General features: G+C 57.6%; 7 protein-coding genes and 1 non-coding gene across 8 annotated transcripts; 5 read left to right on the top strand and 3 right to left on the bottom strand.

The window, feature by feature from the left end:
- Nucleotides 1-341: 341 nt before the first annotated feature.
- Nucleotides 342-880, top strand: MJAP1_003074 (uncharacterized protein; the record flags this gene model as incomplete). Its single annotated transcript, XM_060267003.1, has 2 exons — nucleotides 342-751; nucleotides 874-880. 2 exons carry the CDS (start codon nucleotides 342-344, stop codon nucleotides 878-880), a joined length of 417 nt encoding a protein of 138 aa, XP_060122986.1.
- A 231-nt stretch (nucleotides 881-1111) lies between these two features.
- TFB4 (RNA polymerase II transcription factor B subunit 4) lies at nucleotides 1112-2206 on the bottom strand (the record flags this gene model as incomplete). Its single annotated transcript, XM_060267002.1, has 2 exons — nucleotides 1112-1846; nucleotides 1967-2206. The coding sequence occupies 2 exons, from the start codon at nucleotides 2204-2206 to the stop codon at nucleotides 1112-1114; spliced, it is 975 nt and encodes a 324-aa protein (XP_060122985.1).
- A 3359-nt stretch (nucleotides 2207-5565) lies between these two features.
- ERG5 (sterol 22-desaturase) lies at nucleotides 5566-9416 on the top strand (the record flags this gene model as incomplete). The annotated part of the gene is made up of 5 exons (XM_060267001.1): nucleotides 5566-6053; nucleotides 6492-7184; nucleotides 7250-7309; nucleotides 7785-8195; nucleotides 8219-9416. 5 exons carry the CDS (start codon nucleotides 5566-5568, stop codon nucleotides 9414-9416), a joined length of 2850 nt encoding a protein of 949 aa, XP_060122984.1.
- Nucleotides 9417-10179: 763 nt separating this feature from the next.
- GSL2 (1,3-beta-glucan synthase) lies at nucleotides 10180-15537 on the top strand (the record flags this gene model as incomplete). The annotated part of the gene is made up of 1 exon (XM_060267000.1): nucleotides 10180-15537. One exon carries the CDS (start codon nucleotides 10180-10182, stop codon nucleotides 15535-15537), a length of 5358 nt encoding a protein of 1785 aa, XP_060122983.1.
- A 1490-nt stretch (nucleotides 15538-17027) lies between these two features.
- MJAP1_003070 (uncharacterized protein) lies at nucleotides 17028-18654 on the bottom strand (the record flags this gene model as incomplete). Its single annotated transcript, XM_060266999.1, has 3 exons — nucleotides 17028-17049; nucleotides 17112-17122; nucleotides 17407-18654. 3 exons carry the CDS (start codon nucleotides 18652-18654, stop codon nucleotides 17028-17030), a joined length of 1281 nt encoding a protein of 426 aa, XP_060122982.1.
- Nucleotides 18655-18808: 154 nt separating this feature from the next.
- MJAP1_003069 lies at nucleotides 18809-18901 on the top strand. The gene has a single exon. It is a non-coding gene; the product is annotated as a tRNA-Asp (tRNA).
- Nucleotides 18902-19116: 215 nt separating this feature from the next.
- MJAP1_003068 (uncharacterized protein) lies at nucleotides 19117-20753 on the bottom strand (the record flags this gene model as incomplete). The annotated part of the gene is made up of 2 exons (XM_060266998.1): nucleotides 19117-19124; nucleotides 19148-20753. 2 exons carry the CDS (start codon nucleotides 20751-20753, stop codon nucleotides 19117-19119), a joined length of 1614 nt encoding a protein of 537 aa, XP_060122981.1.
- A 415-nt stretch (nucleotides 20754-21168) lies between these two features.
- MJAP1_003067 (uncharacterized protein) lies at nucleotides 21169-22956 on the top strand (the record flags this gene model as incomplete). Its single annotated transcript, XM_060266997.1, has 1 exon — nucleotides 21169-22956. One exon carries the CDS (start codon nucleotides 21169-21171, stop codon nucleotides 22954-22956), a length of 1788 nt encoding a protein of 595 aa, XP_060122980.1.
- Between the last annotated feature and the right edge of the window lie 950 nt (nucleotides 22957-23906).

Below are 23906 nucleotides of genomic sequence, written 5' to 3'. Positions count from 1 at the left end.
TGACACGCCTCTATAGTGAATGGCTGCTGCTCACCCAGGCAACATAGCCATGTGGAGGAATGAAATACAGCCATTTGGGCGAAACGGCCCTGTTTGTTCGTAGCGCGATGCCAAGCCTGAATTCCCTCGCGACCGAAGCGCAGGCAGAGCGGAAGCCATCCCACAGCGACGGTATCCCGGCCGACCTAGAAGAAGAGTTATGTGTGTTTGGGTGTCAACAAATCCAACAGGCAGGCATCCTGCTACGCCTACCGCAAGTCGCAATGGGCACGGCGCAAGTCCTCTTCCAACGGTTTTGGTATGTGTCGTCGATGAGGCAATTCAATGTAATCGACGTAGCGATGGGTGCGCTTTTGCTAGCTTCGAAGCTAGAGGAAGTCCCATTGCGGCTCCGCGAAATTCTGCTTGTCTTTGATTACCTCGGCCAGCGTGCGCGCCATTTTGCCAAATATACCCCCGGGCAGCGCACGGTCGAGGCGTACGGCAGGCCCTCGTCTAAGCAAGAATGCCCGCCCTTTTCGTACAGACCTTCGGGATACTACACGGACGCATACTACGACGCCAAAGATGCGCTCGTTGTCGCTGAAATGCAGATCCTCAAACGACTGGGGTTCGACGTCCAAGTGAATCTTCCTCATGCCCTAATGATCAACTACATGCAGGTCCTTGGCGTCGCAAACAAGGAGATTGCAATGGAAGAAGGACCGCCCATGACGGCCGCCCAGCTCGCGTGGAACTATCTGAGCGACGCGTACGTGTTCATACTGACCCAGCCTGCAATCTCCCGTGTACTGTCTATACCCACCCCATGTGATCGCCTGCGCGTCTATCTACCTGTTGACGCTACAGTCTTCCACCTTTCGTCTGCACGAGCCCCTGATCCTTCCTCTGGAACCGGCACCATGGTGGACGCTCTTCGATGCGACACGCGCCGAGCTACGCGTGGCGGCAAGTCACATTTTGCGGCTCTATGATCATACGACCGGACCCGACACCAAAAGTACAGGGCTTGCCGCGCGAGTCCAACAGAAGCATGGCGGCCTGATCGACCTAGCAACCAAAGCGGGGATCCGCACCTGGCTCGAGCGCCATCGGGAGGCACGTTGATACCCTAGCCCGAGCGGAGCAATGCAGCAACTGCCTGTTCGTCCTCAAAACGCTGCAGCGTGCCCGGGGGAAACTCGGAGCGGCAGATCAAGCACTCTTTGCGCGGCCCACAAAAAATGCTGAGGCACACAGAGCAAACATACCCAATATCCACGTTCCGGCGGTGGCAGAAACATGCAGCACGGAAGTCGACATCGTCCATGGCAGGGAACATGAGCATGGGCCGGATGGAGCGCGATGGGAGGTATACTGTCATCAAGACTTGTAGCAATCCGTCGAGGCCATCTAGTCTGTAATAGTGGCCGCCCGTAAGATGGCAGGCCTGACGCAAAAAGACGGTATCTTCGCCAAAGAGCTTGCAGACATCGATGTGGATACCCTGTTTCTGGGCACTAAAAATACAGTTCATCATAGGCACATACTGTGCACTGGCGTCCTGTGTCACGCTCAGAATCAGGACGCGGTGCCGAAAGGTGGCTGCTGCGAGCTGATTCCGCTCGGCGGTGCGCTCCACGGCTGCGGGGTCCAGCTCGTTCTGGTCATCGCCAATCCTCGTGAGGATCGCAATGCGGTTGATATGGCACAGAGCGAGCGAGAGTGCGCGAACCATGCCAATAGGCCGATTCGCATTGGTCTCTTCCGTGCATGCTTCGTGAATCAAGCTGCGCACACCCTCAAACACAGCGTCGTCAACCTGCTTGAAAGGCAAGCACATGCTAACCTCTGAGCTGTTGCTTGACTGTTTATTCTGCTTCACAAAAGGTGCTGTCGTGAAAAGGAGCCTTGCATAACCCGCAACAGCACCATACACAGCCAACCCATTCCCGTGCTGCATCGCGCTATGCGCATTTAGGAACACCAAAACGGTGTAGAGTGTCTGCTTCAGCTGGGCAAAGGCCAGCTCGGCGCGCTGCTCTGCGCTCGCGGCCTGGTTCGACGCGCTCTGCTGCCACGCATCAGGGTTCAGATCCAGGATCACGACCAGAAAATCGGGCGAAACTCGCTCCGCCACAGGATCTGGATCTGTTGTGCCGCCCGAGAGGCCCGACAAGGCACTCCCTTTTTGCGGCCCGTGCGCCTGGGATCCGGCCGTGGCCATAGCACTGCAAGGCGTTGCGTAGTATGCGGCGTGCGTCGCAACACACTGCCACGCGGCCCAGAAACGTGACCTACGCCCTTTTCGCGCCAATTAATTGTGGCCGCACAGCCTTACGATTGCGCCTGGGCCACCTTCGATGCAGCCTATTTTTGGAATGGACCGGTGATACACTGAAGTAAGGCGGTACGCAGCCCGTGGGGTAGTTTTGAGGGTGCTTGTAGAAAGCATGCATGCATAGAGGGCGACACAGCAAGACCCAGGCCCCCTCACCCCATTCTATGGTAAATAAGTAAATCAAGACGGTGTCTGAACGCCACCAGGTACGACGGCGATCCAGCATGCAGTCTTACCATGAACTGGCGGTTGCTGTTACCTATATCACCCGGCTTGTTCAAAGCCAGCGTGCTGCTGCTGGGGTCACCTGCCAAGCGTTGGATGTGTTCCAGGAACGCTTGTACGAGGGCCTCGGACAGCGTTTAAAACAGTCATGGTATCCGCCCTTTCCAGAAAAAGGAAGCGCACTGCGCGCTGTACACTGGGAGCCCCAATTGGGTGCAAAGGGTCTCGACCATGCGCTTATGTATGCATTGGACGTTTTTTTTAGCAAGGCACCTACCTCATTGGGGGTCCGTGCATCGTATGCTATGCATCTTTTGCCATTCTCGTTTACGCTATGGATTGATCCAGGTTGTGTATCTGTCGCGACGCAGACCACCGTCCCCAACTCGCTCGGATGGCCTGATCTCGAATGTACCGAGACAGTGTCCAATCTTACGATCCTATGGCAAACACCCTTTCTACCACGCGTGGCCGCCCGGTCTGAGAGCATGACGGTCTGGAGTGCGCTTCATGACCGCCGGCGGCGTCCCAGCCAGCCATTGCCTGTGGATACGGAGTTGACGTCTGACACGGCAAGTGAGACATGCCCTACCCCCTCGTCTGCCTCCCCCTCTTCTTTTTACCCGAGCGACAGTGAATGGCTCACTCTTCCCACTGCTGATGGGGTCCATCTACAGCCACCAACCAGTCATGTGTTCCAGGCATCTGATGGCAACTTTACAACGCACGACAACGGCAATGTTGGGGTGCTGGGTGGTAACGTGAAGTTAGGTTGTGCCCAGTCCGTTCCGTCGGCCAAATTCAAGCGGGCGTCGCATCGAAAACCGTTGTCACCCGCACGGAGTCTGAGTCAAACGACTCTATTGTAAATGCCACATTGTAGATGCGCATGACCCAATCTTGATGAACGTCCTACTTTTGGTATGGATCAATACGCACGGTCACCGAACGCCCCTATTCTTTCGATTCCTATTGTACAATACACCCGTGGGTCCTGCACGGTGAGAGGATTGGCTTCTATTGTGGGACCTTCCGATGCGTCACTTGTAAGTAAATTGGATACACGTGGTGCCAATGACGCGGGCCCGAGACTGCACAGTTGTCATGGTTTAACATTCGACACCGAAAATATATCCCCCTGGGGTATACAAGAACCGATGCGATTCGCTCGGGTACTTTTCCATAGCTGCTGCGACCTCATTTGGATTCACGCACGGTTTTTTCTTTTTGGCGCCTCACGCAATTCGCTAGTGAAGACTTAGCTCCACGTGGAGTTATTCCGTGATTGGCCACGTCGGCACTACTTCGTACGAGCGGAGTAATATTCATTGCATTCGAGCGTTTATACGATCCAATGGGATATTTCCTACTTGAAGCGGTTCGGATACGAGGGAATAAGCGCTGGTTCCTGGAGCGTATGGGCGGCGGCCGCGGCACTACTTTCCGCACCCCCGCGCTTAATATGCCTGGGGCTGAAAGCGGCCAACAAAATCGCATTTCAGTCCACGTCTGACGAAGCGCGCCTAAGATACTCCGACGGCGTAGGAGCAGCCCATCAACTCATTCAAGCCGTTGGCGTAGCGGGCGCACTGCCGGACGCGACACCGCGATATCTTGCATTTTCTCTGTCCTATAGTAGCGCTCCTACTGCCGATCTAAGGGAAATTGCCATTGAAATCTCTTCTGGGGTGGTCTCTGGTTAACACCACAAGAGGAGCCTAACGCCCACTCCCTGCTGCGAGCGCCCTGGACGCAGTGTCCCGGCAGCGTCCTTGTTGCTTATAATTGGCGGCACTTTTATCGCCATGCCGCCACGGCAAGACGAGTCTGCGTCCAAGCCCGTACAACCCTCTGCCCAGGACGGGACAATACAGGCGGCGCACGACCCTTCCCGACTAGGACCAAGCCTTCCTGTGCCAGCAGTTCAACACAGCCCAGAAGTAACGACGATCTCTGACGAGCCAGATGCGATGGTAGAAGTAAGTGAAGCACCCGACCTGGCGCGCTTTCGCAGCGGGATGCCCGACCCTCCCTTCTCCTCGTCTGAGCGTCGGAACACCGCGCCATACCTGGCGTGGCTATCAAGCCGACAGGCTTCCCGTCTGACTGCTCATCCAAGCCGGAGCGGAACAGAATCATCGCGGGAGTCGTCTCCGTCTACGGTGCACCCGTACGGACGACCGCACGGGCGTGGCGCGGATCGGTATCCTCGGCGAAACGGACCTCTAGACGCGTCACGGCGTTTGAGCCATGACGAGGTGGCTTCTAACTCTTCGGATGGCCACTCGAGCATCTCTAGCTCTCCGCACTGGGTACGCGAGCAACACCATTCGGAGCCAGACGCGATTGCGGCGTTTGAGTCAAGCCTTCTTCGACCTATTCCGACGTGGACCCCCAATGCACCTGAGAACTGCTTGTCTGATTCTGGAGACCATCCGCCTCGGGCAGTGACTTTGTCGCACACCGGGACGACCAACCCCCTGAGTGCGCAGGTGAAAGAGCGAGCCCGCACTGCCATTGATCCATTTGCGAACTATGAGGTGCCAAGCTTATATTCCATGTATCTCAATTCTGCCAATCTGATCCAGCGTCTTGACATTCGCTCCTCCCCGGAGCGCTCTCACGGGCCTACTGAACAGCAGAATACAAATCCTATGATTGATACCACTGGCATACTACCAGAACTCAATGCACTGCCCTATCCCGCTGTGGAGGGTAATCACGTTAATGGATCTAATGCCTTCTTGAATGCCCAGTCTCCGGCAAAGTCTTCTCAAGCAAATGCAATGCAAGATGTATCCCAACACTCGATGTCCGTGGAGGGTGTCAACGATACCGGTCATGTTGCTGGGCCATATTCGACATCGCCCGGGCCTGTGTGGAACACATCGAACTCGACGCAGTCCTCCCCCTTGACGTCCATTTCTACCCAAATCTCGGTCGACCCCTACCACTCGTTTCCCAGACACGATGACACGACAAAAGACACGCACGAAGGGCGTGTGGCATCCACTGATTCGATGGCCATGTCGAATGCGTACCATGCAATGACCAAATCGCTTCAGATGGGCTCCTTTGACTGGGCGGAGTCGCCGAACAGCAACGGGAGTTTTTCGCAGCTGGATGGCAAGCCCGAGGCACACGGAAAGTCTCGCACCAGCGACCTGACTGCCTCTTGGCTGCAGCGCGGTTTTCCTCAGTGTCCTCCCGTGTCCCAGTGGCGCGATGAGGATGGTGTTTCCGAGGACAACTTGGACCTGCTTGCTGAAGACATGATGGAAAGCAACAGCCGCAACTACAACGGGACACAAAGCAGCATGGGCAGTTCGTATCCCGAACCTGTGGACGTCTTTGACATGGGCGACCGCACCGGCCCTGGCCTCTATCACGAGGGCCAGCTTATTCGTGTGGCAGAGACCAGCGAAGGTTTTGCCGAGCAGGACCTCGACTGTCTCACCAAACAGCTCGAGGTGGACAAACTCTTGGGCAGGGGTAGCTATGCGGTTGTGTACCTTGTCCATGAGGTGCCGCATGAAGACCGTACACCGATTGATGCACGTTACGAAGCGGATGCTGTGGTGCGATCTTTGAGCGATAATGAATCGCGTACCCCCCATGCGCACGGTCGCGAGCCGCGCGGTCCCTTTTCCAGCAAGACTCCTGTGGCGGATCCTTCGAACCGACTACACAGGAAGCTCTCGTCCGATGCGTCCGGCGACGGATGCCCTCGTCAATTTGCATTGAAATGTCTTTCTAAGCAGAACTTGTCCCCCGAGATGCTCGAGCTTCAGCGAATCGAAGCAACCATTCACCAATCGATCCCCACCCATCCCAATATCATCACGTTGTATTGCACTTATGAGACTTCTGATTGGCTTTTCCTCGTTTTGGAATATTGTCCCGGACAAGATCTTTACTTTTGGTTGGAAGAAGCAGACGTTGCGAGTGCGATGATCCCGTCCTCTCCCGTCGCTCAAGAAAACAAGGGCAAATCTGCTCAGCCGGACGCGTCGCCGTTTAGCAGCGTGCATTTGGACGACAGCGAGGAAGCGCCTGCTACGCCATGGCTTCTCGCGCGCTCCATGCCCAATGCCCTCCTCTCTGAGCGCCGCCTGCGTCTCGTGGGCGACATGTTCCACCAGATGTGTGAAGCCGTGCACTATTGCCACGAGCGCGGCATCAGCCACCGTGACCTGAAACCCGAAAACTTTATTGTCGAAGACCGCCGCGTGGTAGAAGCGGGTCCGTCGGGTGAATGGGACTCGCGTGTGGTGGTGAAACTGACCGACTTTGGTCTTGCCACCGTCAAGGACCGATGCGACGACTTCAACTGCGGCTCCAAGCCCTATATGGCATTTGAGTGTCGGCACAACATGGCACAGACCTACGATCCGAAGCAGGCGGACGTGTGGTCGTTGGGCATTGTACTGCTCAACCTCCTCTTCCATCGCAGCCCGTTCAAGGAGCCGAGTGTTGACCACTGCTCGTCGTTCTCTGCCTTCTCTTACAAGCCGATCCAGTACCTAACCGAGGCCTTTGATGGATTGACAGAGAGCGCGGCGCAGTTCCTCTGCGGAAATGTCTTTTGTGATGTTTCCAAGGGCCATGCGCGCCGCATTTCTGCGCGCAGCTTTGGCGAGTGGGCACTGCACCTACCCCAGATACTTGGCCAACACTACACGGGCAACCAGCGCGAACCTCGAGGGGCGTGCTCGTCGGCGACCTCGCCGCTGGCCCTGTCGCGCGCATCGAGCCAGCAGCCGGGTCCGACGGAGCCATCCCAAAATACGCCGTCATTGGAACGCCATGCACTCACAAACCATTGGATGCAGTCGCATTCGCGACGAGCCTCGTTGGACGGGGCTGCCGTTTCTGCGCAGGACCGCTGAGGAGGCCGCCTTCCAAGCGCTCGATTCTATTCCACTGTCGTTCTTTATTACCCTGACTTCACGTAAAGGACATGTAAATACAGCTATACCTTCAACTCGAGCGACGACCTCTACTACCATAGCACTCTCCTTCCTACGCACGCCTCGCACACAAATCGCCTGATTTTGTAGTGGACCTACCAGGCCCTACTATTCGCGTCTCCGTGATTGGCTGCCCCCGACTCCGCGGACGCATCTGCTGACCACAACGTGCGCCGAGGCAAAATATAGTCTCTTAAATCACGCCGATTCCCAAGGGTCATTTCGTTTGACATGGTTTCCGAGGTGGCTTCGTCTTTGGACAGCCGTAGCTGGACTTCGCATCTCGGTGCGAATTACACGCTCGGTCTTGGTGCTGATGGCGCCAAGCACAATGGTCTCTTTTCGCAGGTCACAAGCGTGCAAATTACCTTCACGGTTCTTTCGGTGATTGTCGCGTTGCTCGCGCTTGAGCAAATCGTGTACCGCCGGAAGAAGGGTGTGCTCCCCGGTCCCAAGTGGACTATCCCCGTGATCGGCAAGTTTGCTGACTCGCTGCGTCCTAGCCTGGAAAAGTACCAGGAGGGCTGGAACAGCGGCGCGCTGAGTGCCGCAAGCGTGTTCAACATCTTTATTGTGATCTCCTCTTCGACGGAGTTTACGCGCAAGATCCTGAACAGTCCCACGTACGCTGAGCCGTGCCTTGTGGCCTCGGCTAAGAAGGTGCTCTCTCACGACAACTGGTATGTTACGCGACTAACGTCAGGGTCTTTTTGAACGGCAAGACGCACGTCGACTACCGCAAGGGTCTTAACTCGCTCTTCACCAGCCGTGCCCTTGGTATTTACCTTCAGATCCAGGAGTCGATCTACAAGCAGCACTTTGCGAAGTGGATTGCCGAGGACAACAGCACCGCACGCCCCTTCATGATGCAGCTGCGTGACCTGAACATGGACACCTCGCTGCGCGTTTTCTGTGGAAACTACATTCCCGAGCACGGTGCGAAGGAGATTTCGGAGCACTACTGGCTCATTACGGTCGCGCTCGAGCTCGTCAACTTCCCCTTCGCCTTCCCTGGTACCAAGGTGTACAAGGCGATCCAGGCGCGCAAGATGGCCATGAAGTGGTTCGAGTTCACGGCCGCGGAGAGCAAGAAGCGCATGGCCGCCGGCGAAGAGGTTACCTGTCTCTGCGATGCGTGGGTGCGTGCGATGCTTGACGCCCGCGAGAACCGCGAGAACGAGGATCTGCGCGACGACCAGCGCAAGGTTCTGCACCGCGACTTTTCCGATCGCGAGATCGGTATGGTGCTCCTCAGCTTCCTCTTTGCTTCGCAGGACGCCATGTCGAGTGGTCTTACCTATCTGTTCCAGCACCTGGCGGATCACCCCGAGGTCCTGCGCAAGGTGCGTGAAGAACAGTACACACTGCGCAACAACGATGTCGAGTCGCCTCTGACGATCGATCTCGTGGAAAAGATGGAGTACACGCGCGCTGCCGTCCGTGAATCGCTCCGCATGAAGCCCCCGGTGATCATGGTCCCCTACATGACGCACAAGCCGTTCCCTATCAGCGAGGACTATACGGTGCCGAAGGGCGCTATGATTATTCCCAGCTTCTGGAACAGTCTGCACGACCCCGAGGCGTACCCCCAGCCGGACGAGTTCCGGCCCGAGCGCTGGCTCGAGGGCGCGCAGTCGCCCGCCCAGATGCACCCGAAGAACTACCTCGTGTTCGGCTCGGGTCCTCACAACTGCATCGGCAAGGAGTACGCCCTGCAGCACCTCGTGGCCGTCATGGGCACGGCGTCGATCCTGCTCGACTGGAAGCACGAGGTGACGCCCCTGAGTGAAAAGGTGATGGTTATTGCTACGATTTTCCCCCAGGACGGCGCGCGCCTTTCGTTCGCGAAGCGCTCTCCTCCCGCCCTGGGCGCCACGCCAGAGGAGGCTGCCCGTGCTTGATCCGTAGGATTGCTAATATGGCCCTGTATCTTCCACCCTTCGTTTTTGTCTCGGAGATGCATCGGACCTGCGCGTGCCTGGCCAGGGCGTGCGCGCACGCGCGCCACCCCCTATGCGCCTGCTGCGAAATGGAAGCAACTGCGCGTGTGCCCGCGTAAAACCACTGCCAAGAATGCTGTACGGGCATTTGTTGCGCCATTCTTGACGGGGCGTTATGTGGCGTGCCTCGAGGCGCAATCCTGTAAGGTTGATGCAGGGTATCACCTCAGCGCGCAGGAATCGTGGAAATACAGACACGCGATTTGTTTGTTGCGGCGGTGTGCCCGGCGAGGGCACTCGTGCAAAATCTAGCCTCGCGTTGGCCACCTGGCAAACGGTTTGGTCCAATCATAATACGTGTAGAAATGTCGCCGCGATGTTGTAAGTTCTCGTTACTGGACTTCCGCAGCCTGGGTGCATAAGCCCTGCGAAAGATTGCGGTGCGGCCGTGATCCATTCTCTCATCCAACCACCGAGGGGGACTAAGAGCTGGTCTTGTGTCGCTGGGATCGTACACGTTACTGTCTTTCTTTAGAACAGACAGAGCTGTCTCTTTCCTTGCTAGCAGCGTGGTGTAGGCTTGCCGATTCGGGCTTTTCGCTTCGCGTCGTTCGAGCTACTCGCGCCCAAGCGCTCTCTCACCTCCTGACCTCTTGAGTCTACGACTCAAAGTAGATCCAAGCTTGCTCTCGAGTTTGGGACTACGTCCTAACCTACTTTCACAATGGCTGCACAGCCCCAGCAAGGTGCTGGCTACCCGACACAACCTCAGCATGCCAACAACCCGTTTTACGCCCCTGAGGGCAACTCGCCTCTGGAAGGCAACGGATTCGCACAAAACTATCGCACCGATGCCGGCATGAACGATGCATCGGGTATGTACGACGGCGATGAATACGACGGCCAGACGTACAAGGCCGACTCGTACAGCGCCGACTCGCGCATGTACGGGAACGGCCAGGCGCCCCAAGGCGCCTACCAGCAAGCGCCTCCGGCGGCCTCCTACCGCGAATCGGTGGCTGCTGTGCGTCAACGCGAGCCGTATCCGGCGTGGACGGCCGACAAGAACATCCCGTTGTCGAAGGAAGAAATCGAAGACGTGTTCATCGATCTGGCGAACAAGTTCGGTTTCCAGCGCGATAACATGCGTAACATGTACGATCATCTGATGATCTTGCTCGACTCGCGTGCGAGCCGTATGCGGCCGGCGCAGGCCCTGCTTACGCTGCACGCCGACTACATCGGTGGCGAACACGCCAACTACCGCAAGTGGTACTTTGCCGCGCAGCTCGATCTCGACGATGCGATCGGCAAGGCGCAGAATCCGGGTCTTGCGCGTGCAGCGAGCATTGCCAACCGCTCGGGCCAGCCCAAGAGCGGCCCGGCCAAGCTCCTCGGCTCCAAGTCGCTCGATCAGGCGCAGGGCCGATGGCGCGATGCCATGTTCCGCATGAGCGACTACGACCGTGTGCGCCAGATTGCACTCTACCTCATGTGCTGGGGTGAGGGCAGTCAGCTGCGTTTCGTGCCCGAGTGTCTGTGCTTCATCTTCAAGTGCGCGGACGACTACTATCGCTCGCCCGAGTGCCAGAACCGTATGGAGCCGGTCCCCGAGGGCCTGTACCTGCACTCGGTTGTCAAGCCGCTCTACCGCTTCTTGCGTGATCAGGTGTTCGAAGTGGTGGACGGCAAGTTCATCAAGAAGGAACGCGACCACGACCGCACGATCGGTTACGATGACGTGAACCAGCTGTTCTGGTACCCCGAGGGTATCGAGCGCATCACGCTCAACGATCGCTCGCGCCTGGTGGACGTGCCGCCGCAGCAGCGCTTTATGAAGTTCGACAAGATCGACTGGAACAAGGCGTTCTTCAAGACGTACAAGGAAACGCGTTCGTTCCTGCATATCCTCGTCAACTTCAACCGTGTGTGGATCTTCCACATTTCGCTGTACTGGTACTTTATGGCCTACAATGCGCCCAAGGCCTATGAGACGGGCCAGCCCTCGCAGGCTGAAATGCTCAGTGCCTCGGCGCTGGGCGGTGCCGTGTCTTCCTTTCTGATGATCCTCGCTACGCTTGCTGAAATTACCTACCTTCCCACCAGCTGGAACAACACCAACCACTTGATTCGTCGTTTGGTCTTTATGGGCGTGTGTCTTGGTGTGACGATCGCTCCGGCCGTATACATCTTTGGCTTCAACAGGGGCACGGGAAACAGCAAGCACATGAACCACATTGCCTATATTATCGCGATCGTGCACATGTGTGTTTCGTGTGTGATTACGGCATTCTTCTCGCTCGTCCCGTCCGGCCGCCTGTTTGGCGACCGTGTGGCTGGCCGCAAGCGCAAGTACCTGGCGAACCAGACCTTTACTGCATCGTTTGCCAAGATACCTACGAACCGCCGCTTCTTCTCGATTCTGCTCTGGGTGCTCGTGTTCGGCTGCAAGCTGACGGAAAGCTACTTCTTCCTGACGCTCTCGCTGCGTGATCCGTTCGGTGTGCTCGTGACGATGCGTGTGCAGGACTGCCACGACCGTTACTTTGGCACCGTGCTTTGCTCACTGCAGCCGGCCTTTACGCTTGCGGCGATCATGATCATGGACCTGTGCCTGTTCTTCCTTGATACCTTCCTGTGGTACGTTGTCTGGTCCACCGTCTTCTCGCTCGGCTGGGCCTTCTCGATGGGTCTGTCGGTCTGGACGCCGTGGTCGGACATCTTCCAGCGTCTGCCCAAGCGCATCTACTCGAAGCTGCTTGCTACGCAGGACATGGAGGTCAAGTACAAGCCCAAGGTGCTTGTCTCGCAGGTGTGGAACGCCATCATCATCTCGATGTACCGTGAGCATCTCCTGTCGATCGACCACGTCCAGCGCCTCCTGTACCATCAGGCTCCGGCCGAGGATGCGCCGTACAAGCGCACGCTCCGTGCCCCGCCGTTCTTCCTGAACCAGATGGATTCGGGCCCCAAGCCCGAGTTCTTCCCCAAGGGTTCCGAGGCCGAGCGTCGTATCAGCTTCTTTGCGCAGTCGCTCACGACCGCCATCCCCGAGCCACTGCCTGTGGACGCGATGCCCACCTTTTCCGTGCTTACACCGCACTACAGCGAAAAGATTCTTCTTTCGCTGCGTGAGATTATTCGCGAGGAGGACCAGAACACGCGTGTGACGCTGCTCGAGTACCTCAAGCAGCTGCACCCGGTCGAGTGGGACAACTTCGTGAAGGACACCAAGATTCTTGCGGAGGAGACGAGTGGCTTCCCCGGTGCACCGCCCTTTGGTCTGGAAGACGAGAAGGCGGCGGGCAAGGGTGCCAAGACGGATGACCTGCCCTTCTACTGCATTGGTTTCAAGTCGGCCGCGCCCGAGTACACGCTGCGTACGCGTATTTGGTCGTCGCTGCGTGCGCAGACCCTCTACCGTACCGTGTCTGGTTTCATGAACTACAACAAGGCCATCAAACTGCTTTACCGTGTCGAGAACCCCGAGGTGGTGCAGCTCTTTGGTGGTAACACGGAGCGTCTGGAGCGTGAGCTGGAGCGCATGAGCCGTCGCAAGTTCAAGTTTGTGATCTCTATGCAGCGCTACTCGCGTTTCAACAAGGAGGAAATCGAGAACACGGAGTTCTTGCTGCGTGCCTACCCCGATCTGCTGATTGCCTACCTGGACGAGGAGCCGTCGCGCAAGGAAGGTGGTGAGTCGCGCTGGTTCTCTGCGCTTGTCGATGGTCACTCGGAGATGCTTCCGAGCGGCCGCCGCCGCCCCAAGTTCCGCATCGAGCTGCCGGGTAACCCGATTCTCGGTGACGGTAAGGCCGACAACCAGAACCACGCGATCATCTTCACGCGTGGCGAGTACCTCCAGCTGATTGACGCCAACCAGGACAACTACCTGGAAGAGTGTCTCAAGATCCGCAATGTCCTGGCCGAATTCGAAGCGATCGACACCCCGAGCGAGAACCCCTACGGTCCTCACTACCGCGAGTTTGAAAAGGCCAAGGTCGCCATTGTTGGTTCGAGGGAGTACATTTTCTCGGAGAACATTGGTATCCTTGGTGACGTTGCTGCCGGTAAGGAGCAGACGTTCGGTACGCTCGCTGGTCGTGGTCTCGCACAGATTGGCGGCAAGTTCCACTACGGCCACCCCGACTTTTTGAACTCGACGTACATGACGACGCGTGGCGGTGTCTCCAAGGCGCAGAAGGGTCTGCATCTGAACGAGGATATCTACGCTGGTATTATGGTCTTCTGCCGTGGCGCTCGCATTAAGCACTGCGAGTACTACCAGTGTGGTAAGGGTCGTGACCTTGGTTTCGGTACCATTCTCAACTTCATTACCAAGTTGGGTAACGGTATGGGTGAGCAGATTCTCTCGCGTGAGTACTACTACCTCGGTACGCAGCTCCCGGTGGATCGCTTCCTTACGTTCTACTATGGTCACCCCGGTTTCCACATCAACAACATCATGGTCATCTTTGCGGTGCACATGTTCATGTTTGCGCTGATGTTCATCGGTTCGCTCTACTCCTCGCTCGAAGTGTGCCCCGACACGGGCAGTGAGTTCATTCTTGGCTCGGGCACTTGCTACTACCTGAACCCCGTCATCTACTGGGTGCAACGTACGGTCATCAGTATTCTGTTGGTGTTCATGATCGCCTTCCTGCCGCTCTTCCTGCAAGAGCTGTCGGAGCGTGGTGCGATCTCTGCGTTTGTGCGTCTCTTTAAGCAGTTCGCTTCGCTCAGCCCGCTGTTTGAGATCTTCACGACGCAGATCTACTCGCACTCGATCATTACCAACTTGACGTTTGGTGGTGCCCGCTACATTGCCACTGGCCGTGGTTTCGCCACTACTCGCCAGACCTTCGCCCTACTCTACAGCCGTTTCGCCGGTCCGTCGATCTACTCGGGTATGCGCGCATTGCTCATGTGCTTCTACGCGACGCTCGCCGTGTGGATGCCCCATCTGATCTACTTCTGGATCAGCTTGGTTGCGCTGTGTGTCGCTCCGTTCCTGTTCAACCCCCACGAGTTCTCGTTCTCGGACTTCGTCATCGACTACCGCGAATTCCTGCGCTGGATGGCGCGTGGTAACAGCCGCTCGCACGCCAACTCGTGGATCGGTTACTGTCGTCTGAGCCGTACGCGCATCACGGGCTTCAAGAAGAAGCGCCTGGGTCACCCTTCGGAGAAGCTGACCAACGATGTTCCGCGCGCTGGTCTGAAGACGATTGTGATGCACGAGGTCATTGTGCCGATCTGCATTGCGGTCATTTTCTCGGTGTGCTACTGCTTCGTGAAAAGCTTCCCCGCCCTGCCCGACTCGGACGCGCGCCGTGGCGACGTTCAGGGCGGTATTGTGCGCCTGGCCATCATCTCGCTCGTGCCGATCGCCTGGAATGCCGCCGTGCTTCTGGTGCTGTTCCTGACGAGTCTGTTCTTCGGCCCCGCGCTCAACTCGTGCTGCGCCAAGTTCGGCAGTGTGATTGCCGCGATTGCCCATCTCCTCTCTGTTGCCGGTATTCTCGCCATCTTCGAGTTCCTGTGGTACATTGAGTACTACAACACGGCCAACACGGTCTTGGGTATTCTTGCGATGATTGCGATTCAGCGCGCTATTTTCAAGATCCTCATCGCCCTGGTCATCTCGCGTGAGCTGAAGCACGACGAGACGAACCGTGCGTGGTGGACGGGTCGCTGGTACGGCCGTGGCCTCGGTGGCCACGCCTTCAGCCAGCCGGCGCGTGAATACATCGTCAAGATTATCGAGATGTCGCTCTTCTCGGCAGACTTCATCACGGCTCATCTGCTGCTCTTTGCGCTGTCGATCCCGTTGCTGGTGCCGTACGTGGACCGCTTCCACTCTACGGCGCTCTTCTGGCTGCGTCCTTCGAAGCAGATCCATGCACCGATCTACTCGCTCCGCCAGCGCGCGCAGCGTCGCTCGATCGTGATGCGCTACTCGGTCGTGTTTGTCTTTGCCTGGGTGGTGTTCCTGGCCCTGATTCTGGTGCCGATCATCATCGCCTCGACGGTGAACGCAGACACGAAGGACACCATGTGCTCCTTCTGCTCGACGCTCTAAGAACCTTGACTCCCCCCCTGCCCTAGGAACGCTGTGCTTTGGCACTACATATATAGCCGCGGTTCCCCCACCTTCCCTTGTATCGTGGACTTTACGCAATGATGGAATTGTCACTACACATAATTGGTTGGCTATGATGCAGCGCCAAGGCGCGCTGGAAAAATAGTATTACGTGCTCGGTGCGCCGGCAGGTACGCCCGTCTCCGCACTTTGCGTGGTCAGGGGCTGATTTTGGCTGTCGACGCTTCCACTTGTCACTGTTACACTTGGCACAGCCGGTGCAGCACTAGGCGCGGGTTTAGCATTGTCGTGAAGAGACAAGGCCTGAATTACCGAGTCGATATTTTGGTCCAGCTGCGGATTAGTCGCTCCCTGATCGGGCATGCTGGGGAATTGCGGCCGGTTCTGCACGACAGGAGATGCTTCTGTCACCGAAAGCGCAGGCGTCGGTGACTGCGTGCGCTCGGCACTTGGTAGTATTCCATCTGACAGTGGACGCGGGACACTTGGCAGGCCTTGCGCAGGCGTCAGAATAGGGGAGAGTGTCTGCGGCGTTCGCCGCCGGCCATGTGGCGATAGCGATGAGGACCGCGGAGGATACCGACCCGAGTCCGAACTCTCCGTAGGAGAATATACCGTGTCTTCTGGGATTGCAGAGGGCGTCTGCACGGGGGACGAGGGCGTCGACGTAGGGATAACCTCGGGGATCTGTTGCAGTCGCAGCCAGTGCTCCCGCTGGTCTTCGGTGGTGGTTGTAAGGCGCAACATGGTGGTCACCACGTCGAGCTCACTGTTGTTTACCACCATACGTCCGCCACTTCCCCCTCCAGGAGAGCGCGAGCGCGAGTGGCGAATCCATGTCCGTAAACAATCTTCCAGCAGTCGCAAGCTCATCCGCAATGTGGCCGTGGAGTTGGCTTCGTGGTTATCCGAGCCCGTGGGGGTGATGAAACAAGTACCTTGCGTCGGTGGCTTCCGTGGGTCAATAGGCCAGGTATACAGTGTCATTGTGGGCCAGTAGAGGAGCGTGATGATATATTTGGACCGGACTTGAGGGCGTTCAATGCCTAGCAGAGACCAATCATTGGTCTGATAACCGAGGCGTTCAGGCGAAAAAAGATGCGAGATGTCCACTGGGCTCGGTTGAGATACCGGGGGAGTCGTCGGGAGCGACGATGAAGAGTGATTGCGCTGGCGATAAGCTAAAGGTTGTGGGACAGTGTTCCCATAGTTACTCGGCGTTGGCAGCAAAATACCAGTGCGTGGCGACGGGGGTGCTGAGTTAGATGGACTTGAATGCGCGGATTGGATATTCCTAGACTGCCTCTTAGAGGAGGGGAGCGCATAGGTATGCTCCGATCTTCGCTGCATGACCGTCCTCCCCAACGACCGAAGCACAGCCGCGGTCGATGCTCGGGGGAATGTATGTCCGCCGATTCTACCAAGCCCGATTACATTTAATTTTTTTCCGCAAATCCCATATAGGCATGTTAGTCGACAAAGATGTGATTGCTGGGCCGTTAGTTCAGTTGGTAGAATGCGTCTCTCCTACATCGACTGATGTTGACGGATACAAGATGAGGTCCTGGGTTCGAGCCCCAGGCGGCCCTGTTAATTTTTGGGATAGGACCTCGAACGAATTATTATAATTTTTTATTTTTTAGGAATAGGATGCGAAACGACATGCGCTTAGAGTGACTATGAAGAAATGCGAAAAGATCAAACAGTCTTGCCACGGATCCACTTGCCCATAGCAACACATGCAGGGGAATAACGCGGAAGGAAGGTAGACATAGTGCCGAAGTCGTGGCATCCGGCCTCGTCCACCTGCAACTCAACACTAACGCCTGCGTCACGAAGTTTGCTCACAAATGCAAGGTCCTCGTCGACAAGGGCTTCAAGGCCACCCAGAAGCACGTAAGAAGGCGGAAGCTTGCCAATGTCGGCCTGGGGTAAGCAGTATGGCGCAATCCAAGGGTTCTCGAGGTCGGGGAAACGGTCCTTGAAGTTGGGACCGACCTGCAACGAGTTCACACCCCAATGAGCATACGCGGGAAAGAGGATATCATGGCCAGTCTCCACGCTCTTCCGGCGCGAAGGCGTGTCAATGTCGAAGGGGCAGACCCACGGAGAAAGGAGGAGCAGGCCAGGAACACCCGACGCGGTCGATGCTTTGTTCTTCCAGCTGTCTGTGATAAACTTGCCATCTGTGCGGAGGTAGTGCTCGAGCTGGAGAGTGAGCCAGCTACCGAAGCTGTCACCACCGATAAAGATCTGCTCAGGGAGGTAGCCGTACGAGTTGATCAGGTGCAGGTAACCACCCAGCGCCTGGACGATCTGCACAGGGAACGGAGCGAAAGGCGCGAGGTTGTAGTCCACAGAGAACAGATCAACCTGACCCTTCTTCGCGAGCGTCTTGGCGAGCGTCTGGCCCAGGAACGCGTCGCCGGCAGAGAAGCTGACACCAGCACCACCATGGAAGAAGAGCACGACGGGGCGCTTCTGGCTGCCCGAAGGACCAGGCGTCGGCGAGTCTGCATGGTTGTGCATGAACCAATAACCCTTGACACGCGTCTTGGCCCACTTGGGTTCGACAAGAGCCGCACCCTTGTACTGGGTAGAGTCGGTCACCTTGTTGTCACCGACCTTGATCGAGAGGATACCCTTGAGCGCCTCCAGCGGCGGCGGGTTGAACCAGTCGGTATCACGGCGACCCTCACGAATGTAGCCTTCGACCTGATCAACGACCGGCGGCGCAGAGGCGACCAGACCACCGGGGCCGGACAGGTTGATGAGCGACAGGAAGCCACCGATGATGTTGTCCATCTCACGCCAGCCCTTCTCGCGAGGGGGAATCGGCTGCAAGTGGAAACGGATAATGTTGCGCATGGCATAGCGAGTCAAAAAGACGCCCAGTGCCTCAAGCACCGTCCACCCCTCGTAACGGCCAGGGCCGAATGGAATCAGTGCACGGAGCACGAAGAGAGGAAGGAGCAGCGCGGTGGTCGGTACAAAGAAAATATGGAACAAAAGAGCCCGGACGATAAAAGACAGGTGTTTGACCTTTGCGGGCTTTGCCAGCGTCACGGCCTGTTCAACTTTCGGATCGACAGCCATGGTGGAATAGCCAAATATGGTGTCAACGCGGGGGCTTATTTCCGACCGAGCCTAAGATGCACAACGGCTTTCACGTGTTTCCTCGCTAACGCCGCGCGCAGGCCGTACCCCACCTTTCTATAGATGCAAGTTGACGATTGAATAAGTGTCTGTTTTCTGCGTAGTTTAGTGGCTATGACGGGTCCTTGTCATGAAGGCTTGTCCCGATTGTTCGGACCAGACCCGGGTTCAATTCCCGGCGCGGAAGCATTTTTTTGGGCTGCACACACTTTTTTTGGACAGCTTCGTGTGGAGAAAGGCAGAGGCTAGTGCATCCGTCACATACATGATCATTTCTTATGTGAGAACTATCTTCCCGAACGACGCTTAGCACCCCGACGACTCGAGGAACCGCCATATTCACTGCCGCGGTTTCCCTTTGCAGAGGTTGTCGCAGCGGCGCCTGCGTTGCTGGTATCATGATCATAGTTCTGCATCATGACCTCGGGCCCACCGGGAACGTTGTGCATATTCTTCCGCGCATCCCGGTACATCTTGGTTGCTTGGTACTCCTCGTTGTCCTTCTTGGACGCCCAGCTTCGAAGGATATTCCAAATATGCCCGCGGTGCCACTCGACGTCTGCGAGCATGGCACGCACCTCTTCGAGGCGCTCCATATATTCACGGCTGTCCGAGTACAAATCATTCAGCGACTCGAGGCTTCCATATACAATTTCGCGCTGGTCCTCTTCCGAGAGCGTCAAAGTATTGCCCTCACCCGCTTCGCCCATAGATTCGGGCACCGGGATAGTCAACCCCTCCTTAGTCAGGAACAGGTTGTTAATCTGGGCCAAGGGCGGCGCAATATCCATCGGGCCCAGCGGCGGCGGCGGGCAGCTCTCTGAAGGTGGTTGCTTCGGCTCTTCTTGCTTCTGCTCCGGCTCCTCCTTGGTGTCTTGAGGCACAGGGTCCTGCTCCATCGCCTCGCTTCCGGCATGCGCTTCGTCCTGCGCGGCATTCGCCTTTTCGCTTTGTTGTTTGACGGCCAGAGCCCCCGAAGCAGGAGCGGGCGCCTCGCTCTCCTCCTGAGGCTTGCGCAAAGAGCCGATCGCAATCGCATCCACCTCGCGTGGGTCCGAATCAAAAATGCGTTCCATGGCCCCAAAGCAGCGGCCCAATGCACGGTTCATTGCATGCTCGCTTTCGCGCAGATCCAGTGCTGTACGGCTCAGGGCTGTAATGTGCGGGTTACAAAAGATCTGCTTGAGCAGCTTGCTCTGCAGCAAGTCCCGAGGGCTGAGCACCGGGAGGAGGAGCGACGGTGCCAAGGTGGCTGCGCTAAGCGACAAGCGCTCCTCTTCGTCCAAGTCGTCGCCCAAAAGATCGTTTTCAGGGTCCATACTCTCGGTGCGCAGTTTGTTCCGCCGCGCCGTCGGCACGCCGACCCGCCTGCGTTTGAAGCGAGGAGGTTCGCGCCAGATGCCACCGAGACCCCCCGGCATGTGTGCCTCAGCCTCTAGGAGCGCTTCGACACTGGCGTGCTGGAAAGCATCGATTCTCCGTTCCTCACGCTCCTGGAGCTCGCGCTCTGCACGCGCCTCTGTCCAGTCACCCAATTTTCCACGGTGGATCCAGCGCATGCCGTCCTTGGTACGCAGCTTGTGGTTGCGGTTGGTATACTGGGACGGGCCTGGATCGTTATAGTCTGGCGTTTCATCCTCATCGGGATCGGAGTAGTAGGCTGACTGGTCGTTCTCGGGTAGCGAGAGCCACATGAGACGCGTTGTTTCCTGTTCGCGCATCTGCTGCTGTACGTCCGGGTTGGCGGGGTCAGACTCTTGGGCATTGGTATCGTCCGTGCTCTTGGGTGCCTCTGCAGGCGCACTTCCAGAGCGCTGATTGGTGTCCTCCTCTTGCTTATCGTCCGACTGGGGAATAGGATCCGAGTTGTTGCGTGTCGGGTGGGGCTGCGGCGCGGGTTCTTCGGGTGCCTTTCGCTCCTCCGGCAGCGGCACCTGAGCAGGAGTTTGCTCAGTAATCATCTTGGACTCATTCTCCTGAGGCTCCTGTGGAGCAGGATGTCCAGCCTCTGGCGGTGCCGGAGTCGTTTCGTCCAGCATCGCGGTGGAGTGCTTGCTGGTGCCGATGCTGCACCCTGCGTTGGAAAGTGCGCGCACGCCCGTTAAATGACTAAATATCACATAATCTCGACGAAGCGAAGCTCACGTGAGTATCTGCATGACATCGGCCGAAATATGCAATGCTGGCAGCCGGCGGAATGCGACGCGATTCGATTTGCTGCGCAGCCGGCAAGCCAGCCGAGACGCAAACTGCAAGCAAAAGCGGGTGCCTGCACCCGGCACCCGCATCCTCACACAGTTCTACTGCTTCGAGGTGCTTGACGCCAAGTTCCTGGATCCCAAGCGAATCTGGTGCGGAGAGAAGACACACGTCGACAGTGTATGAATAAGGTCTTTTAGCACTCTTATTCGTCTGAAACACAAGCCTTTCTCTGCTAGCGAACGTGGAAGTAGCATGTCCACGGCAAGCCCTTCGGTCCCCTCGACCAGCCCGTCGCAGTATGGTGCATCATCTGTGCAGCACGCGCAGGCGTCGGCGACGCATGGCGGCACGGCACCGATGCATGGCCACGCCAGCTCTGGTATGGCTCCTGCATCCGACACACACGTCAACCATGCCTCGGGCGCGGGCCTGTACCCTGAAAGCGTCCAGCAGACGCCGCATCACCTTGCTGCAGGCTCCTTCCCTGGCGCACAGCTCTCGCCGATGGCTGCGTCGCCTTATGGCGCGTACGCAGCTGCCCAGCACCCCATGTACGGCGGCTCGTACTCTGGCCATGCCTATCCCCCGTATCCGAACTACATGGGACACATGTCACACTACGGCCACCCACCCCACTACCCAGGTGCATCGACGACACCTGCATACCACAACCAGGTGATGAACAGCATGGTGCCGCACAATGGGTACAGTCCCCACGCGGCGGGCCATATGGCGTCGCACCACGCGCAGGCCGGTACTCCTTTGTCCATGGCCGGCTCGGCCGGAGGGGCAGGTCTTCCTGCTGGTCCAGGGGGGCCCATGGCCCCGAGCGCGGTGGTCCAGGCTCCGTCGTACGGTGCGACGCCACAGTACAGCACGCAGCTGCCCCTGGCTGGACGCCACCGTGTGACGACGACGCTGTGGGAGGACGAAGGTACCCTTTGTTTCCAGGTGGACGTCAAGGGCGTGTGCGTTGCGCGTCGCCACGACAACAACATGGTCAATGGCACCAAGCTGCTCAACGTCTGTGGCATGTCTCGTGGTAAGCGCGATGGTATCTTGAAGAACGAAAAGGAGCGCATTGTCGTCAAGGTCGGTGCGATGCACCTCAAGGGCGTGTGGATCGCCTTCAACCGCGGCAAGCAGCTCGCCGAGCAGCACGGCATTGCCGACGCTTTGTACCCTCTGTTCGAGCCCAACATCCAGTCCTTTCTGTACCACCCCGACAATTACCCTCGGACTGCGGCAGTGATGGCAGCTGCGCAGGAGCGCCATGTCCAGCGCCACTATCCTGGACCGAGCCCCGGGGGTGCGAGTATGAAAGAAGTGGGCGGCGGTGAAATGGGCGCGGGCATGCCGCTGCATGCGGGCCTCGACAGCAGTCACTGGGGGAACGCGCAGCAGCAGTCCCATGAACAGGTTGCAGCTGGAAATGACTCGCTACACTACCAGCAGTACCAGCAGCACTACCCGCACCACCAGCATCACTCTGCGATGGTGCCGCCGCCGACGGCTGGTCCGGGCATGTTTGCGTCGGCCAACGGCCACTATTCGCAGGGCATGCCGCAGCCTATGCGCTCCACGCCTACCTCGTCCATGGGTATGGACCGTCGCGTGGACCACGGTGCAGACACTAGCGCTGGACAACCCGGTACGCCGACCAACATGCACCCGGGTGCGAATGGCACGCACCGCCGGATCTCGGGTATGAAGCGCCCCAATGACGACTACAGCCAGTCGCCCTCGGAAGCCTCTCACCAGGACTCGGAGCAGAACTCGCAACAGACCGCGGGAACGCCGAGCGGTGGCGGCCATGCTGCGATGACCAACGCGAGCGGCCACGGCCCTTCTGATTCGTTCCCCTCGGGTGGTTTCGGCGCGCAAAATTTCGCTTTGGACGACATGAAGATGATGAAGCGTCCTAAGATTTCTGAGCCTATGCCCTCTTCTCAGGGCCATAGCAATGTGCAGCCCGTCTACTCGGGTGACCATGCGCCCGAGTCAGACGCGCGGACTCAGTCGCATGCCGAGGTGCGCTGAGCGCATAGGCCCGGATCGCAATCTTGATGAATTCAAGTTCCACTTGCCACGTGCTTCAACTTCATGTCTATCATCTCTACGTTAATCCATGCTGCCAAGCGAGGAGCTCCTGCTCGTTTCCTACCTCCCCTGTCGTGTCGACGCGTCTGCTGCAGTGATGATGTTGCGTGTTCCCCACATCCTGTACTATTATGTCTTTTTGCTCTTGCCGACGTGCGTTTTACAGCGACGCACAGGAACGCACATAGGCAGCTTCCTGCATATAAATGACGTAAGTGTCACCGGCACTTTATTCAGGTCCCTCGTCCGGGACCCTGTCGCGTGCCTAAAATTCTGTCCCATTGGCTGCGCAGTCCAATTTCCCCGAATTGGGTGTTGGAACGCGAAAAGCCTGCAAGGGGGATTGACCACCAAGAGATCAACCGGCTGCCAAGCGTGTGCAGAATCTGCGCGTGTCGTGCAACAAGAACCTGTACGTCAGACGGCCTGCACGTCTAAAGGACGGAAGGCCGCGCGATTGAGTTTATCAAACTTTGTCCGCGTAGCGCAGTCTTTGTCCGTTAAGCGTGTCAACGTCGCTTTCTCATTGACATAGAATCGGTGAGGTGCGCAATGATGGGGTCCATGGATGATGAGGGCCTTCCATCTAGCACCAACTTTGCGGGTGTAGGGGTCCAACGACTCCAGCTCGGAGACGACAGCATGCATTCTCTGTCAACTATGTCATCGCCCGTCATGAAGTCGAGCACGACACGGTCTGAATGGTTTCCCCACGAAGACGATCAGTCGTCTCTTCTCTCCCACACACGCCTGAGCTGTGGTCGCTTTCCCCGCTTTGCCAAAGTGGTGGATGACCCCTATGGGTTTCGTGTCGCGACACCGACACCGGTTTTACAGAAGCCGCGGTACAACCATTTCATGATCCCTCCGGACGGCATGCGCACACCGCC

The sequence above is a fragment of the Malassezia japonica genome, chromosome 5, assembly GCF_029542785.1.
Source record: "Malassezia japonica chromosome 5, complete sequence".
NCBI lineage: Eukaryota > Fungi > Basidiomycota > Malasseziomycetes > Malasseziales > Malasseziaceae > Malassezia > Malassezia japonica.
The sequence above is the reverse complement of the archived record's forward strand: the minus strand, read 5'-3'. Positions and strand labels throughout refer to the sequence as shown.